This window comes from Lepus europaeus, chromosome 11, assembly GCF_033115175.1.
Source record: "Lepus europaeus isolate LE1 chromosome 11, mLepTim1.pri, whole genome shotgun sequence".
Lineage (NCBI taxonomy): Eukaryota > Metazoa > Chordata > Mammalia > Lagomorpha > Leporidae > Lepus > Lepus europaeus.
In genome coordinates this window covers 116289952-116308233 of record NC_084837.1, presented here as the reverse complement: position 1 = coordinate 116308233, position 18282 = coordinate 116289952, and the positions used below count along the sequence as shown (strand labels likewise).

At 46.7% G+C, this 18282-nt stretch overlaps 1 protein-coding gene and 1 long non-coding RNA gene across 7 annotated transcripts in view; one reads left to right on the top strand and one right to left on the bottom strand.

Annotated features, from left to right (window-relative positions):
• Positions 1-4193: 4193 nt before the first annotated feature.
• On the bottom strand, positions 4194-14982 carry LOC133770414 (uncharacterized). The gene is made up of 3 exons (XR_009867338.1): positions 14780-14982; positions 13920-13996; positions 4194-6126 (listed from the first exon to the last, which is right to left on the bottom strand). It is a non-coding gene; the product is annotated as an uncharacterized LOC133770414 (long non-coding RNA).
• Positions 14983-16250: 1268 nt separating this feature from the next.
• The window catches only part of LRRC49 (leucine rich repeat containing 49), a 191667-nt gene continuing 189635 nt past the window's right edge, over positions 16251-18282 (top strand). For 2 of the 6 annotated variants that reach the window (XM_062206547.1, XM_062206543.1), the window contains exons 1-2: positions 16251-16544; positions 17193-17249. In XM_062206547.1, coding sequence (XP_062062531.1) covers positions 16497-16544; positions 17193-17249 — 105 coding nt within the window. In that variant the 5' untranslated portion in view covers positions 16251-16496. The remainder of the gene's footprint in view (positions 16545-17192; positions 17250-18282) is intronic. The other 4 variants (XM_062206548.1, XM_062206545.1, XM_062206544.1 and 1 more) reach the window with 3 other exon arrangements.

Sequence of the window (18282 nt, the reverse complement as noted above, 5' to 3'; positions counted from 1 at the left end):
CGGAAGTGGAGCAGTTGGGACATGGACCAGCACCCATATGGGATGCCGGCATCACAGGTGGTGGCTTTACCCACTATGCCAGCCCTGTGCTGCCTCATCTTTAACCAACTCTATAAAGGTGTGATTTACACACAAGTGCAATGGACGTGTCAAAAGAACCATCATGACACGGAACCTTGTACACAGGCTCTCCCTGTGCCCCTTACCCCAGTCTTAAAGTTTCAATGTCCACTTTCTAGAGTTTTATACAAATAGAAATATAGACTAGGGGCTGACATTTTGGTACAGTGGGCTAAGTTGCCACCTGCAGAGCAGCTGCAAGGCAGCTCACATGAGCACTGGCTCGAGTCCTGGTGCTGTACTTCCAGTCCTGCTCCCTGCCGATGGCCTGGGAAAAGCAGAAGATGGTCCAAGTGCTTGGGCCCTGGCACCCATGTGGGAGACCTGGATGGAGTTCCAGGCTCCTGGCTTCAGCTTGGACCAACCCTAGACATTGAGGCCATTTGGGGAACGTTCCAGCAGGTGGAAAATTGATCTCTCTGTCTCTTCCTCTCTGTAATTCTGCCTTTCAAATAAATAAATAAATAAATAAATAAATACTAAAAAAGAAATACAGAGTACATGCTCTTATTTGAGTCTAGATTAAGATTCACTGTGCTGCATTTTTCACTCTGCATTTTTTCAAAATTCATCTGTGCTGCTATATGTATATTTTGTTTTATTTATTTATTGCTAAGAGGATTTCATTGTTTGAATAAACTACAGTTTGCTTATCCATTCACCTGTTGGTGGGCATTTGCACTCTTTTCAGGTTTTTGCTCTTAGGAACATTTGGTAAGGCTTCGTATGGACATATTTTTCAATTTCTCTTTAGTAAAAACCTTGGAGTGGAATTGCTGGGCTAAAAGACATTGGCACGCGATGGAAGTTTTCCAGACATTCTCCACAGTAACTACCATTTTATATTTCCATCAGCAAGGTGTGGTCCCCTTCTGTCTCTAGTATTGTTAGGTTTTTTAAATCTTTTGTATCTTCTATTCTGTCAATGAATTTTTTATTTCACTTTCCAATTATTCATTGCTAGGATATAGAAGTCAAAGTTAACTTTGTAACTTGACTTTGCTAACTCACTTATTGCTGTTCTTTTGTAGATTTCTCAGGGATTTCTATGGGCACAATTATATAATCTTTAAAACAGACAACTACATTTCATATCGTTTCCTTTAAGCATCCATAGATTTTCTTTCCCTTCCCTTTTTCTCTGTGTGTGCCTTTGCTCCTCCAGCCAGGACCGTCAGTTCCATGCTGACTCAGGTGGACATCCTGGCCCTGTTCCTGAGGCTGGGGAGAAAGCGTCACAGGGACCACGCACTACCAGTTATCTGTGCCTACTTCCTGGTGCCAGTTGTCACCTGGAGAGAATTTCTGTCTTTTCTAAATTTGCTAGTAGGCTTTGTCATGATAGTTGTTCACTTTTGTCAGGTTTTCTGTCTTAATCTCATGAGATATGATTTTCCCTCTTTATTCTCTTAATGTGGTGAATTACATTGGTTTTCTTCAAGCTCAACTAATCTGGTATTACTGAAATAAATGATACATGGACACAATTCATTATTATTATTTTTATTTTTGACAGGCAGAGTTAGACAGTGAGAGAGAGAGAGAGACAGAGAGAAAGATCTTCCTTCCATTGGTTCACCCTCCCCCCCAAATGGCCACTACGGCCAGCGCGCTGCACCGATCTAAAGCCAGAAGCCAGGTGCTTCCTCCTGGTCTCCCATGCGGGTGCAGGGCCCAAGCACTTGGGCCATCCTCCACTGCCTTCCCAGGCCACAGCAGAGAACTGGACTGGAAGAGGAGCAAACAGGACAAAACCGGCACCCCAACCGGGACTAGAACCTGGAGTGCCGGCGCCGCAGGCGGAGGATTGGCCTAGTGAGCTGCGGTGCCGGCCGCAATTCGTTATTTTTATAACGTATAGCGGGATGTGCTTGCTGATTGTTAAGGATTTCCACTGCCATGTTCAGAGGGACACGGGTTTGGCAGTTCTTACCTCACAGCATCTCTGCCTTGCTTTGGTACCTGGGGAACAGTGAGCTCACGGCATGAGACGTGCTCCTCTGGCCTTTGCTCTTGGAAGAGCCTGGCTAAGACTGGTAGTTTTCTTTTATGTTTTGTAGGATTTATAAGTCAGGTCTTCTGGGCCTGGAGTTTTCTTTATAGAAAGGTTGTTGGATACAAATTCATTTTTAAAAGTAGATACCGGGCTGTTTTGAACTTGGTTCTTCTTGTGCCAATTTTGGTAAGTACCTTCTCAAGTTTCCACTTGGTTCTCTCTCTCTCTCTCTCTCTCTCTCTCTCTCTCTCTCTCTTCAGTTTCTATTTCTCCAGAGATTTCCTGTCTGTTCTTTCATTATTACTGTATGAGAGTAAACTAAAAAGTTTGCAAAAATACACGATTAAAAGACTGCATGGATATAATTTTTTTCCCACCAAAATAAACTTATTTCCACAAACTCATATTTCTCCTTGAAAGTGCTTCTAATAGTTGCTTGTCTGTTCTTGTCTGCCAGTTCTAATGTTCGGTTGTCGTGGGGGTGGGTTCTGCTGATTCCTTTTTGTCTTGATTCTTTCCAATTTCCCCACATGACTAATAGCTTCTAATTTTGTACTGATTGTTCTGGAAGATGAATTCTGTTATCTTTTTTCCAAAGCAGTTGAGTTTTGCTTGAATTGCCAGTTAACCTGACTGGACTCCAAATCGACACCTGGCTTCCCCTATGAGGGGTGGTAGCTGAGCACAAAGCTGCTTTGTGCCGGGCCCCTGAGGTCGGCGACTGTTAGATTTCGGGGACGGGTTTTCCCTCTGGCTTCCTGTCCACTGCTTGCCTCTGCTCACCTGGCAGCCGTAAGTTCTCACCTGCCACTCCTCGCCAGTGCTGCTGCAGCTTCGCAGACACCCACAGCAAGCAGTTCCAGATGAACACACTCTACATTCTTGCTCTTGATGTGTTACTTTTTTCTTGACGAAAGTCCAGAGTGAGAGAGAGAGGGAGAAACAGAAAGAGAGAGCTTCCATTTGCTGGCTCAATCCCCAAATGACTGCAATGGCCAGAGCTGGGCCAGGCTGAAACCAGGAGCCAACTCCACCCAGGTCTCCCATGTGGCCTGAGAACTTGGGCCATCTTCTGCTGCTTTCTCAGGTGCATTAGAAGGGAGCTTGATCAGAAGTGGAGCAGCTGGGACTGGAACCAGCACTCTGATATGAGATGCTGGCATCCCAAGTGGTGGCTTAGCCCGCTGTGCCACAATACTGGTCCTCCAGTTAGATTTCTTAAGAAGTAAACACTCGCAGATAATTAAGCCAGTCATAAGTACACATTATAAACAGAACCAAGGCCTAGGATGAGATGTACCCTCATGATCTGTTCTTGCATCCTGCTCCAGCCCAGCTCTTGCTGACCTCTGCCCACGCCACCTGTGGCTACTTCAGCCTTCTCACTGAGGTGCACTAGCCCCTGCTGCACCTCTGCCCCTACAGTCTGGCTGGCTCCTCCGCGGGTCCTGCAGCTTGCCCAGGTCTGGGCTCACAGAGTCTCCCCAGAGGCACTTTCTGGTTAGCACGTCTGAAAGAGCTCCTTAGCAGCTCCCCGCCGCCCCGTCATGCTCTCACAAGTTTACCCTAGTTACTAACTTTATTAGTTGGCATCTCATTATTTCAGAGTACCCAACAGGAGCTTCTTGGGAAGGGAAAGGTTTGTGTTAGCTTACGGTTTAGAGGCTCAGAGTTCAAGATCAGGGAGCCCCGTGGGTCTGGCGTCTGTTGGAGACTGGCAGTGGTGGGGGTGTGCAGAGGGGCAGGCACAGAGACACTTGAGAAGCCGCTACCCCCCCCCCCCCCCCCCCGTGGTCTCTCCTCACAAAGCCTCCATGACTCCATCACGGGCTCCATCCCAGCAAACTAACCAATCACTTCTGGAAGGTCAGGCTCACAACTTGTATGCATACTTTATTCACATTATTCCTTGCCTTAAATTTAAAAGCATACCCTTCAAATGAACTCAGACATGAAAGGAACTTTGGAGGAAAAGCACGTGGTTTTGTTATTTCAGCCTGAAGGATAGAATTCACACTAGTTATTCCAACAGCGTGGAACTAACAAGAAGACACGGGAGGTGTAAAATGACATTTATTTTTATTCTCAATACAAGCAAGATCGGAGTTATAATAAGTTTCTCACCAACCCCTCTAACAGTTTATTGCTGATATAGATTGCGATGGCAGTTTTCCTGGTGAACAGCAGATGGGCAGCTAATCTTCATGGCATAATTATGCCCAGAAAAAGCTGACACCCGCAGTGGGGCGTGGTAGAAATGTGATACCTTTGTGCATGACGATACAATTCCAACCTAATTAATCAAATCATGTGTTGCTTTAGCAACCGATGCAGGTAGGGTTCATTAACTAAGCAATCTGACCACGTGAAACTCTCTCTCTAAACTGATTCTCTTCAAAAATTTCCTGTAGGAGCCATGGCTTCAAGAGACGGAGCCCTCAATCTCCTAGTGCTACAAATGAACACAGATAAATACTAACCCAGGAAATGGGTGGTCAAGGGTTAATGTCCCAGCTTCACTCCCGGATCATTAATTGTATCATACTAGACCACTAATGAGATCCTAACTAGTGAATGTCGAGTAAGTCCCATAGGAATGCTGCCTCTGAGTTAAGCCTGGATAGTGGTGGTGGGGTATGGGGAGAAGAGGCAGGCATTTGGCCTAGTGGTTAAGATGCCTGGTCCAAGTCTTGACTTTGCTTCTGATCCACCCTCCTGCTAATGCAGATCCTGGGAGGCAGCAAGTAATGGCTCAAGTTAGTTGGGTCCCTGTCATCCGAGTGGGAAACCGTGATTAGGTTCCTGGCTCCTGGCTTTAGCCTGGCACATCCTCACATGCTATGATCATTTGGCGAGTGAACCATCAGATAAAAGTTCTCCAAGCTCTGTCTATCTATCTGTCTGCCTTTTAAAAGTAAAATGAAAAATAAGTACATTTTAAGAATTTGAAAAATTCAACACTTATGAGTAGTGTGGGCACATTCCACGGTGCCTGGGCTTGCTCCCATGTCTGACTTTTTTTTTTGACAGGTAGAGTTATAGACAGTGAGAGAGAGACAGAGAGAAAGGTCTTCCTTCTGTTGGTTCACTCCTCTAATGGCCGCTACAGCCGGCGCTGCACAGATCCGAAGCCAGGAGCCAGGTGCTTCCTCCCTGTCTCCCATGCAGGTACAGGGACCCAAGCACTTGGGCCATCCTCTACTGCCCTCCTGGGACACAGCAGAGAGCTGGACTGGAAGAGGAGCAACTGAGACTAGTATCCGGTGCCCCAACCGGGACTAGAACCTGGAATGCTAGTGCCGCAGGCAGAGGATTAGCCAAGTGAGCCACGGTGCTGGCCCCATGTCTGACTCTTGACTGCAGCTTCCTGATGATGTGGATTCTGGGAGGCAGCAGCATTGACTTAAGTAATTAGATTCCAGCCACGCATTGGAGACCTGGATTGAGTTCCTAGCTCTCAGCTTCAGCCAGGCCCAGCCTTTGTGGGCATCTGGGGGGTGATTCGGCAGATGAGAATTCCTTCTCTCTCTCTCTCTCAAATAAAAATTTTTTAAAAATTCAGTGCTTAACCTTGATCTGGAAACCTTCCTATTTCCACCAATAGGATAGGAAAAAGGTAACGGTAGGGAAGACGGATCATCTTCATTAACTTGGCAGGCAGGCAGATTTTACTTTAGAGGTAGACAAAACTTTGCTGACAGTCAACCATCAGATTATCTAGAAGTGACAGATTTACAATAGCAAAGATACGTATGGGCATCGACAATCTGAATATCCACAGCGCATCGGAACACGTGATGTTGTGTTTTCCAACACGTCTCTTCTTTCTCCTGCAGAGCTCTGTAAGACGTCTCTCTGCACACTCTTGATGTCCCATCTCCATCCGCATCTGACCTTCTGGACGGAGCGCCTGAGAGGAAGGCCACTGAGGGCACCCTGGCCTCCGTCCGCCGTCTGGGCAGGTGCGTTATGCAGTCGTGCTCCACACACTTTCCCTTTGGCCTGAACACCTGAAAGACAATTAACACAAGTAGCAAGTCAGGCCTGGCTTCTCAGGGATCTTCAGTCTACAAATGATCAGTCCCTTAGATCCACCAGCCGACAAAGGCGCTTGTGTCCTGGACAAGCTTTCAAAGAGACGTGCACTTTTCGGCACAGGGCCTCCATCCCAGCTCCTGAGCTGAACCGTTACAGAGGTCACCAGCATGGCCTTGCATTACCTGGAGTCTAGAAATGTAAACCAGAGGAAAATTATAGCAAAGGGAACTCTGCCTGGGAGTTTGATCTTTCAAAAGTTACAAGCAGGGGCCTGTACTGTGGCAGCGGGTAAAGCCCCCGCCTGCAGTGCTGGCATCCCATGTGGGTGCCAGTTCAAGACCCAGCTGTTCTTTTTTTATTTATTTAGTAAATATAAATTTCCAAAGTACAGTTTATGGATTACAATGGCTCCCCCCCATAATTTCCCTCCCACTCACACCCCTCCCATCTCCAGCTCCCTCTCCCATTCCATTCACATCAAGATTCATTTTCAATTATCTTTATATACAGAAGATCGATTTAGTATATATTAAGTAAAGATTGCATCAGTTTGCACCTACACAGAAACACAAAGTGTAAAATACTGTTTCAGTACTAGTTATAGCATTACTTCACATTAGACAACACGTTAAGGACAGATCCCACATGAGATGTAAGTACACAGTGACTCCTGTTGTTGACTTAACAATTTGACACTCTTGTTTATGGCGTCAGTAATCTCCTTAGGCTCTAGTCATGAGTTGCCAAGGCTATGGAAGCCTTTTGAGTTCGCCGGCTTCAATCTTATTCCAACAGGGTCATAGTCAAAGTGGAAGTTCTCTCCTCCCTTCAGAGAAAGGTACCTCCTTCTTTGATGACCCCATTCTTTCCACTGGGATCTCACTTGCAGAGACCTTTCATTTAGGGGTGTGTGTGTGTTTTTTTTTTTTTCCAGGGTGTCTTGGCTTTCCATGCCTAAAATACTCTCATGGGCTCTTCAGCCAGATCTGAATGCCTTAAGGGCTGATTCTGAGGCCAGAGTGCTATATAGGACTTCTGGCATTCAATGAGTCTGCTGTGTATCCCGCTTCCCATGTTTGATTGTTCTCTCCCTTTTTTATTCTATCAGTTAGTATTAGCAGACACTTGTCTTGTTTGTGTGATCCCTTTGACTCTTAGATCTATCAGTGTGATCAATTGTGAACTGAAATTGATCACTTGGACTAGTGAGATGGCATTGGTATATGCCACCTTGATGGGATTGTATTCGAATCCCCTGGCATCTTTCTTTTTTTTTAATTAAACTTTTATTTAATGAATATAAATTTCCAAAGTACAGCTTATGGGTTACAATGGCTTCCCCCTCCCAAAACTTCCCTCCCACCCACAACCCTCCCCTTTCCCGCTCCCTCTCCCCTTCCAATCACATCATGATTCATTTTCAATTCTCTTTATATACAAAAGATCAGTTTAGTATATATTAGGTAACGATTTCAACAGTTTGCCCCCATATAGCAACACAAAGTGAAAAAAAAATACTGTTGGAGTACTAGTTATAGCATTAAATAAGAGTGTACAGCACATTAAAGACAGATCCTACATAATATTTTTTTAAAAATTAATTAATTTTCTATGCCATTTCCAATTTAACACCAGGTTTTTTTTTTTTCATTTCCAATTCTCTTTATATACAGAAGATTGATTCAGTATATAATTAGTAAAGATCTCATCAGTTTGTACCCACGCAGAAACACAAAGTGTAAAAATACTGTTTCAGTACTAGTTATAGCATCACTGCACATTAGACAACACATTAAGGACAGATCCCACATGGGATGTAAGTACACAGTGACTTCTGTTGCTGACTTAACAATTTGACACTCCTGTTCATGGCGTCAGTAATCTCGTAGGCTCTAGTCATGAGTTGCCAGGGCTATGGAAGCCTTTAGAGTTCGCTGACTTTGATCTTATTCTGATAGGGTCACAGTCAAAGTGGAAGTTCTCTCCTCCCTTCAGAGAAAGGTACCTCCTTCTTTGATGGCCCCGTTCTTTCCACTGGGATCTCACTCACAGAGATCTTTCATTTAGGTCTTCTTCTTTTTTTCTTTTCCATGGTATCTTGGCTTTCCATGCCTACAATACTCTCATGGGCTCTTCAGCCAGATCCGAATGCCCCTGGCATCTTTCTAACTCCACCATTTGGGGCAAGTCCGATTGAGCATGTCCCAAATTGTACATCTCCTCCCTCTCTTATTCCCACTCTTATATTTAACCGGGATCACTTTTCAGTTAAAATTTAAACACCTAAGAATAATTGTGTGTTAATTACAGAGTTCAACCAATAGTACTAGAACAAAACAAATACTAAAGTGGATAAAGTATTAAATTGTACATCAACAGTCAGGACAAGAGCTGATCAAGTCACTGTTTCTCATAGTGTCCATTTCACTTCAACAGGTTTCCCCTTTGGTGCTCAGTTAGTTGTCGCTGATCAGGGAAAACATGATATTTGTCTCTTTTGGACTGGCTTAATTCACTCAGGATAATGTTTTCCAGATTGCTCCATCTTGTTGCAAATGACCAGATTTCATTGTTTTTGACTGCTGTATAGTATTCTATAGAGTACATGTCCCATAATTTCTTTATCCAGTCTACTGTTGATGGGCATTTGGGTTGGTTCCAGGTCTTAGCTATTGTGAATTGAGCTGCAATAAACATTAAGGTGAAGACAGCTTTTTTGTTTGCCAATTTAATTTCCTTTGGGTAAATTCCAAGGAGTGGGATGGCTGGGTTGTATGGTAGGGTTATATTCAGGTTTCTGAGGAATCTCCAGACTGACTTTCATAGTGGCTTAACCAGTTTGCATTCCCACCAAGAGTGGGTTAGTGTCCCTTTTCCCCTACATCCTCTCCAGCATCTATTGTTGTTACATTTCTGAATGTGAGCCATTCTCACCGAGGTGAGGTGTAACCTCATTGTGGTTTTGATTTGCATTTCCCTGATTGCTAGTGATCTTGAACATTTTTGCATGTGTCTGTTGGCCATTTGGATTTCCTCTTTGGAAAAATGTCTCTTGAGGTCCTTGGCCCATCTCTTAACTGGGTTGTTTGTTTTGATGTTGTGGAGTTTCTTGATTTCTTTGTAGATTCTGGTTATCAACCCTTTATCTGTTGTGTAGTTTGCAAATATTTGTTCCCATTCTGTCGGTTTCCTCTTCACTCTCCTGACTGTTTCTTTTGCAGTACAGAAACTTCTCAATTTGATGCAATCCCAATAATTAATTTTGGCTTTGACTGCCTGTGCTTCTGGGGTCTTTTCCAGGAAGTCTTTGCCGGTACCTATATCTTGCAGGGTTTCTCCAATGCTCTCTAATAATTTGATGGTGTCAGGTCGTAGATTTAGATCTTTAATCCATGTTGAGTGAATTTTTGAGTAAGGTAAAAGTAGGGGTCTTGCTTCATGATTCTGCACGTGGAAATCCAATTTTCCCAGCACCATTCATTGAATAGACTGTCCTTATGCCAGGAATTGGTTTTAGATCCTTGATCAAATATAAGTTGGCTGAAGATGTTTGGATTGATTTCTGGTGTTTCTATTCTGTTCCATTTGTCCATCCATCTGTTTCTGTACCAGTACCATGCTGTTTTGATAACAACTGCCCTGTAGTATGTCCTGAAATCTGGTATTCTGATGCCTCCGGCTTTGTTTTTGTTGTGCAACATTGCTTTAGCCATTCAAGGTCGCCTGCATCTCCATAAGAATTTCAGCATCATTTTTTTCCAGATCTGAGAAGAATGTCTTCGGTATTTTGATTGGTATTGCATTGAATCTGTAAATTGCTTTTGGGAGAATGGACATTTTGATGATATTCATTCTTCCAATCCATGAGCATGGAGGATTTTTCCATTTTTTTGTATCCTCTTTTATTTCTTTCTTTAAGGTTTTGTTTTTTTTCATTGTAGAGATCTTTAACGTCCTTGGTTAAGTTTATTCCAAGGTATTTGATTGTTTTTGTAGCTGTTGTGAATGGGATTGATCTTAGAAGTTCTTTCTCAGGCATGGCATTGCCTGTGTATACAAAGGCTGTTGATTTTTGTGCATTGATTTTATATCCTGCTACTTTTTCAAACTCTTCTATGAGTTTCAATAGTCTCTTCGTAGAGTTCTTTGGATCCCCTAAATAAAGAATCATATCATCTGCAAAGAGGGATAGTTTGAGTTCTTCCTTCCCAATTTGTATCCCTTTAATTTCTTTTTCTTGCCTAATAGCTCTGGCTAAAACTTCCAGAACTATATTGAATAGCAGTGGTGAGAGTGGGCATCCCTGTCTGGTACCAGATCTCAGCGGAAATGCTTCCAACTTTTCCCCATTTAATAGGATGTTGGCCATGGGTTTTTCATATATTGCTTTGATTGTATTGAGGAATGTTCCTTCCATACCCAGTTTGCTTAGAGTTTTCATCATGAAAGGGTGTTGTATTTTATCAAATGCTTTCTCTGCATCTATTGAGATAATCATATGTTTTTTCTTCTGCAGACTGTTAATGTGGTGTGTCATGTTGATTGTTTTGCGAACATTGAACCATCCCTGCATACCAGGGATAAATCCCACTTGGTCTGGGTGGATGATCTTTCTGATGTGTTGTTGCATTCTATTGGCCAGAATTTTATTGAGGATTTTTGCATCTATGTTCATCAGGGATATTGGTCTGTAATTCTCTTTCAATGTTGTATCTTTTTCCGGCTTAGGAATTAAGGTCATGCTGGCTTCATAAAAAGAATTTGGGAGGATTCCTTCCTTTTCAATTGTTCTGAATAGTTTGAGAAGAATTGGAGTTAGTTCTTCTCTAAATGTCTGGTAGAACTCAGCAGTGAATCCATCTGGTCCTGGACTTTTCTTTGTTGGGAGGGCCTTTATTACTGTTGCAATTCCTGTGTCAGTTATGGGTCTGTTTAGGTTTTCTATGTCTTCCTGGCTCAATTTAGGTAGGTTGTATGTGTCCAAGAATCTGTCCATTTCTGATAGATTTCCCTGTTTGCTGGCATACAAGTCCTTGTAGTAATTTCTGATGATTCTTTTTATTTCTGTGGTGTCTGTTGTTACGTTTCCTTTTTCAGCTCTGATTTTATTGATTTGGGTCTTTCCTCTTCTTTTTTTAGTTAGTTGGGCCAATGGGGTGTCACTTTTGTTTATTTTTTCAAAAAACCAGCTCCTCGTTTGGCTGATTTTTGTAATTTTTTTTTGGAGTCAATCCTGTTGATTTCTTCTCTGATTTTAGTTATTTCTCTTCTGCTGGATTTGAGTCAGTTTTGCTGCAGATTTTCTAGATCCTTGAGATGAATTGAAAGCTCATTTATTTTGTGCCTTTCCAATTTCTTGATGTAGTCACCTATTGATATAAACTTTCCTCTTAACACTGCTTTTGCTGTATCCCATAAGTTTTGGTATGTTGTGCTGTTATCCTCATTTACTTCCAGAAAGTTTTTGATTTCTCTTTTAATTTCTTCTATGACCCATTGTTCATTCAGGAGCATGTTGTTCAATCTCCATGTGTTTGCATATGCTCTAGGGATTCCTGAGTTGCTAATTTCCAACTTCATTCCTTTATGGTCTGAGAAGCTGCATCGTATGATTCTAATTCTTTTGAATTTGCTGAGACTTGCTTTATGGCCTAGTATGTAAGACCCAGCTGTTCTACTTCTGATCCAGCTCTCTGCTATGGCCTGGGATAGCAGGAGATGGCCCAAGTCCTTGGGCCCCTGCACCCACGTGGGAGACCCAGAGGAAGCTCCTGGCTTCGGATCGGCACAACGCCAGCCATTGCAGCTATCTGGGGAGTGAACCAGCAGATGGAAGACCTCTCTCTCTTTCTCTCTCTGGTGCTCTGTAACTCTCATTTTCAAATAAATAAATAAACCTTAAAAGTTACAAGCACTAAGAGAGTACAGATAATACTTGTCAAAATCACATTTATCAGTAAGGTTGGAACTGGACTCAGGCAAGTTGAATCCATAGACCGAGCTTTTTTTATTTTTAAGATTTTATTTATTTATTTAAGAGACAGTGAGATGGACAGAGGGAGAGGGAAAGGTTTTCCATCTGCCGGTCCACTCCCCAAATGGATGCAATGGCCAGAGCTGATCTGATCTGAAGCCAGGTCTCCCACATGGGTGCAGGGGCCCAAGTGTTTAAGCCATCTTCCACTGCTTTCCCAGGCCACAGCAGAGAGCTGGATTGGAAGAGGAGCAGCTGGGATGTGGATGCCAGCGCCGCAGGCAGAGGCTTAGCATCCTATGCCACAGCGCTGGCCCCTACACTGAGCTTTGTCTCGCTGTCCTTGAGTGCTCACAAAACATAAACCTGCTCAGGCAGACGTCTAGAAGCTCTGCTTACAACTCGTTGTTCTAAATCAGCAGCTTCTAGCTGCTACTACTAGTATTGTTACTGGATATCATGGCTGTAGCAAGAGTCCAGAGAACCTAATCATAAATCCTTTCTAACATATGGAAGATGGCTGTAATGAGATAATACGAGTGGTTTTAACACTCTCCTGAAGACAAGTACAGTGTGAACTGGGGATTTTGGTCTGCAGGGGAAGCTCTAGGGTAGGAGGGAGACAGAAGGAAGATTTGGACACTAAGAGGGTAACAAGACTGGGCACCTCTAGGAGAATGTGGAAGATGTCAGGAAAAGACCATTTGGAAAAGGCCTGGGGAAGAGAGAATCAGAAGAAATGAAGACATGAAAATGGAGCGCGTGGCAACTTTACTTAAGGCCCCTGTTAGTGGCAGAATGAACTGTTAAGGAAAACAATAGCCACAGCGTTGTTCCTAGAGCAGTGGCTGCACTCCCTTGTTAAGGTTCTACCCCTACCCTAGCGCTCTTTCTCTGAGGACTGGACGCCCTGCTGCTAACAGTTTCCCCCTCAGGATAACCAGTGAGGCAGTATGACTGCAGCCAGCCTGGTGGCACGAGCTACGCCCCCACCTGCAATGCCGGTGTCCCATATTGGAGTGCTGGTTCTGGTCCTGGTTGCTCAGCCTCCACTCCAGCTCCCGGCTAATGTGCCTGGAGAGCAATGGAAGATGGCCGAAGTGCTTGGGCCCTGGCCATCCATGGGGGAGACCTAGATGGAGTTCCAGGTACCTGGCCCAGCCCTGGCCCAGCCCCAGCCCAGCCCCAGCAGTACTACTGACATTTGGGGAGTGAACCAATGGATGGCATATCACTTTCTGTCACCATGTCTACCTTTCTTGGTGGCACTGCCTTTCAGATAAGTAACTCTTTAGAAAAATATACGGCCGATTGAGCCATCTTCCTAAGGCCTCAGACTTTACTGTATCTCATTTCCATGCTAAGTGATACTCCCACCAGCACCCTGACGGTTAGCAATCACCATGGCAACATCCAGGAGCAGCCATAAAAGGAGAAACAGAAGGCAGCTCCCTGATTCCGAGAAATAAATGGCCCCTGTACCATAAAAGCCGTGAATGTTTCTCTCCTTCCTTCCTGTTGCCTGATCCGTGAGGACTCAGCCCCAGCGGGCTGAGATTAGTGAGCCAAGTTCTCGCTTCTCCAGTCTTTGGTTACCAAGTAAAGCTTACACCCAGTGGACAAAGGACCCTATTTTATGGTCCCTCCCAGCATACCAGGGGCCCCCAACAGGGGAGTAACAAAATCAGGTGATCCGTGGTGCTCTCAGAACCCTTTCTTCTGGACGTGGTCCTACCTTTCCCCAAGGTGCTTATAGATAGGGAACATTGGTACTTACATTTACCTACTTACAAATTATATTTGTTGTCTGCAAGGGCTCCTCAATAAGTGTTGTAGTATGACAGCAAACAGTTTAGTTGGTTTGGAGACTGGGAAGAAAAACATGGCAGTGGTGGGAAGGTGTGAGAGGTGGTACAAGCAAACTTTCTTAGCTGTGTTTCTAAGGGTTCTCACTACACAAGGCTAAACATTTATTGCTATCAACTAGAAATTTAGAAAGCCTTTTTAACCTTATGTACTTTTTTTTTTTTTTTTGACAGGCAGAGTGGACAGTGAGAGAGAGAGACAGGGAGAAAGGTCTTCCTTTACCGTTGGTTCACCCTCCAATGGCTGCTGCGGCCGGCGCACCGCGCTGGTCCAAAACCAGGATCCAGGTGCTTCTCCTGGTCTCCCATGCGGTGTAGGGCCCAAGCACTTGGGCCATCCTCCACTGCACTCCTGAGCCACAGCAGAGAGTTGGACTGAAAGAGGAACAACCGGGACAGAGTCTGGCGCCCTGACCAGGACTAGAACCCGGTGTGCCAGTGCCACAGGTGGAGGATTAGCCTAATGAGCTGTGGCGCCGGCCAATCTTATGTACTTTTAACATGACTTTTATGACTACCCACATGGTTTCCTACATATCAGCCCATTTTTTTTTAACCTAATAGAGATTGTTAGAATTGTTGGCTGGGTATGCCTACTAACTGGAAAACAGACTTAGTATCTCCTCTGGGTCTGTTTCTCCACGGTTAGTACTTGTTGCATTATAAAATCTTTGTTAGCCTGGCATTTCTTCTCCCAGCTTTTCATTCAGTAAAGTTATGGGGAAGGAAAGTGGTGTAGGAGGTATGTGCTTGGCACATTTCGTGTTTATCTTACCACATACTTACATTTATCTATACACTGATGTACGTATCTATTTGGGCAACATCTGGACAGGTACTTAGCTAGGCCAGAACAAAGACTGGTAGCAGATGGAAAATTCTAGCACGATGCCAAAAAGTTCTTTTTTTTTTTTTTTACAGGCAGAGTGGATAGTGTGTGAGAGAGAGAGAGACAGAGAGAAAGGTCTTCCTTTTTGCCATTGGTTCACCCTCCAATGGCCGCTGCGGCCAGCACATCTCGCTGATCCGAAGCCAGGATCCAGGTGCTTCTCCTGGTCTCCCATGGGGTGCAGGGCCCAAGCACTTGGGCCATCCTCCACTGCCTTCCTGGGCCATAGCAGAGAGCTGGCCTGGAAGAGGGGCAACCGGGATAGAATCCGGCGCCCCAACTGGGACTAGAACCCGGTGTGCCGGCGCTGCAAGGCGGAGGATTAGCCTGTTAAGCCACGGCGCCGGCCGCCAAAAAGTTCTTATATCATCATCCCACAAATATTTATCAAATCCCTTAAACTTGCAAATTACTGTCCCAGGCACTGACAATACAATGGAGAAGACATCAGATGGGATCTTGGCTCTCCTGGAGTTCACATTCTGCTGGGAGGGACAGCGTTGCTCGGTCAACGCCACAGCTGTTTCAGGACAGTGGCACTGGGAACACACGAAAGTGAGGGGCGAGACACCGAGCTGTCTGGAAGGAAAAGGACGTGACTGGCGGTAAGAGGAGATGGGCGGCCCAGCTCCGGGGTCCTGTGTGGAACCAGCGAGCAAGAGCAGGCTAAGGGCAAAGCCGGTACAGGCCGGCCCATGCGGGCAGGGGAAGGCAGGCCGGCCTACGCGGGCTGTACCACGACTTCCCTTCCTCACCCTAACCACCCAGGGCAGTTCAAGGGTTCACGCACCCACCCCTCGCAGGAAGCAGGAGGGGAAGGCGGAGGAAGTTTCGGTCTGGCAATTGGACCGCAAGGGAGGCCCTGAGGCCCGTGGGGAAACCAGGCTCCGCACGGGCTTCCGCTTGCAGGCCTGTGGGTTTGCGTCAGCGCTGAACTCCTGTGAATACCTGCCTGCGCTGGAAGCCCGAGTGTGCCTGGCCGGGTGCCGGGAGGCGGCGGCCTTCAGACACAGCACAAGCCTCAGCGGCGCTCCTGGGGCGGATCGGGGCCGGGGCGGCGTCCGTCACAGCGCGCGTGGGCGTGCGCCCGTCCTCCAGCTCCGCGTCTCCCCGCCCGGGGCCCGACCCGCGCGGCCGGCTCCTAGCCCCCCGGAGGGCCGGCGACGGCCAGCACGCCGCGGCTGCCTGGCGGGCGCGCCCCAGGCCCTGCCCCTCCGCCCTGCCTGGCTCCCGGGGGCAGGTGGACGCCGGCCGGCGGATACGAATTTCGCGCGGGCTGCGCCGGGGCGGGCCGCAAAGAGGGACGGACCGGAAGTGGCGGTTGTCATAGCACCGACGCGGCCGGCCTCTGCCCGCCCGCACCTCCCGTCGGTTCCCCCGCGCTGTGTCTGTGAGGCCGGGAGGCGCCGACGCCCGGGCCCCCACCGAGAGCCCCAGCCGGGGGCTCTGACGACCGTGCCGGCCCGTCGCCGGGGGCGGGGGCCGGGCCGGAAGTGCAGGTCGCCATGGTAACCCCGGGACGGGTTGCCCGGGAGACGACCCCTGCGGGTGTCTGAATCCCCGCGGAGTAACGTCTGCGGGAGGACGGAGGACAGACCCCGGGCTGTCTGGGCCATGATCCCCGGGAAGTACCGCGCTGTGTCCGGCCGGGCCGCCAACAACGTAGGTTGGGCCTCCCGCTCTGTGTGTGTCCCCGTCGGGGCCGTGCGTCTTTGTCCCGGGCGATGGGGAGCGGACGGCTGGCGTGGCCGGCCGAGGGTCGTGGGCCGGCGCCGGCGGGGTGCGGGCTGCGGCGTGGGGGACCCGGGGGTCGTCCCGAGTGGAGCCGCTGTGCCGTGAAAGCACCGGTTCATCCGAATTCCGGGGCCGCCGGACTCCCCCCTCCCCCTCCTCTCTCTCTCTCCCTCCTCCTCCTCTCTCTCTCCCTCTCTCTCTCTCCCTCTCTCTCTGTCTCTGTCTCTGTCTCCCCGCCCCCCCTTTCTCATCAGAAAAGAATTTATTGTTAGTCACTGCCACCCCCTCACCTCATCCCGTCGAGATGTATTTATTTAGACCCGAAATGGCAGGTGTCAGAAGCCCGAGGGACCGAATTGCAGCCGACATATTGGAAGATAAATGAGGGAAACGTTCTCTTTCTTAGATGTGGTTTTCTGGCTTTCAGCGAATGCATAGAACGTGAGCATGTACCACCAGCCAGCACAATGCGAGCGTTGCAGTCCGTTCCGGTGTTTGTGCTGTGTCTGTGTCTGCCATTTGGGTTGGGATGTGTATGTGTAAAAGCACGATTTATGGCTTCATTTTACATTTCAGGTGAACTGTGGGCTTCATCTGGTTATTCAGACATCATCACTTCCTGAGAAGCACAAAGTAAGATTTTTTGTTTTGCTGATTGGTATTTGAATTGAAGAGAACACACATAGTATGGCCTAAAGAGTAGATTTCTGAACTGGACATTTTTGTTTTTAAGATTGTATTTATTTATTTGAGAGGCAGAGTTACAGACAGTGAGAGGGAGAAACAGAGAGAAAGGTCTTCCATCTGTTGGTTCACTCCTCAGTTTGCCACGATGGCCAGAGCTGAGTGATCTGAAGCCAGGAACCAGGAGCCAGGAGTCTCCTCCAGGTCTCCCACACAGGTGCAGGGTCCCAAGGACTTGGGCCATCTTCTACTGCTTTCCCAGGCCACAGCAGAGAGCTGGATCAGAAGTGGAGCAGCTGGGACTAGGACCAGTGCCCATATGGGATGCCGGCACTGCAGGCGGAGGCTTAACCTACTGTGCCACGGTGCCGGCCCTGAACTGGACGTTTCAAGGATGCTTGCTGCCGTCTGCAGTGCAAAGCTGGTGTTTACGCTTACACACAGCCAGTCTTAGCCCACTTTGAAAAGTGAATGTTAATTCGTTGATTACAAGATGCTAAATGTGTGAAGCATTGCTTTCTTTCTTTGTCTTTTTTGTTTGTAAAATCATTTTAATTCTCAGGAAGGTGTCTGTAGAATACCATTACTTTTACCTCAGGAATCTTTTGGTGTGAAGCATTTCTGAGATGAGGACCCATCCTAAAATTGATGACATAATATGGTTTAAAGAGGAGGCCTTTTTCTTTCTTGGTAGTGAGTATACTGATGGAGTGTTCCCTAGCAACATGCGGTGGGTAAACAGTGCCCATCTGAGAGGGCATCTCCACACATTCCTTTTTTATTTATTTATTTATTTATTTGACAGAGTTAGACAGTGAGAGAGACAGAGAGACAGAGAGAAAGGTCCTCCTTCTGTTGGTTCACCTCCCAAATGGCCACTACGGTTGGAGCTACACTGATCCGAAGCCAGGAGCTAGGTGCTTCCTCCTGGTCTCCCATGCAGGTGCAGGGCCCAAGCACTTGGGCCATCCTCCACTGCCCT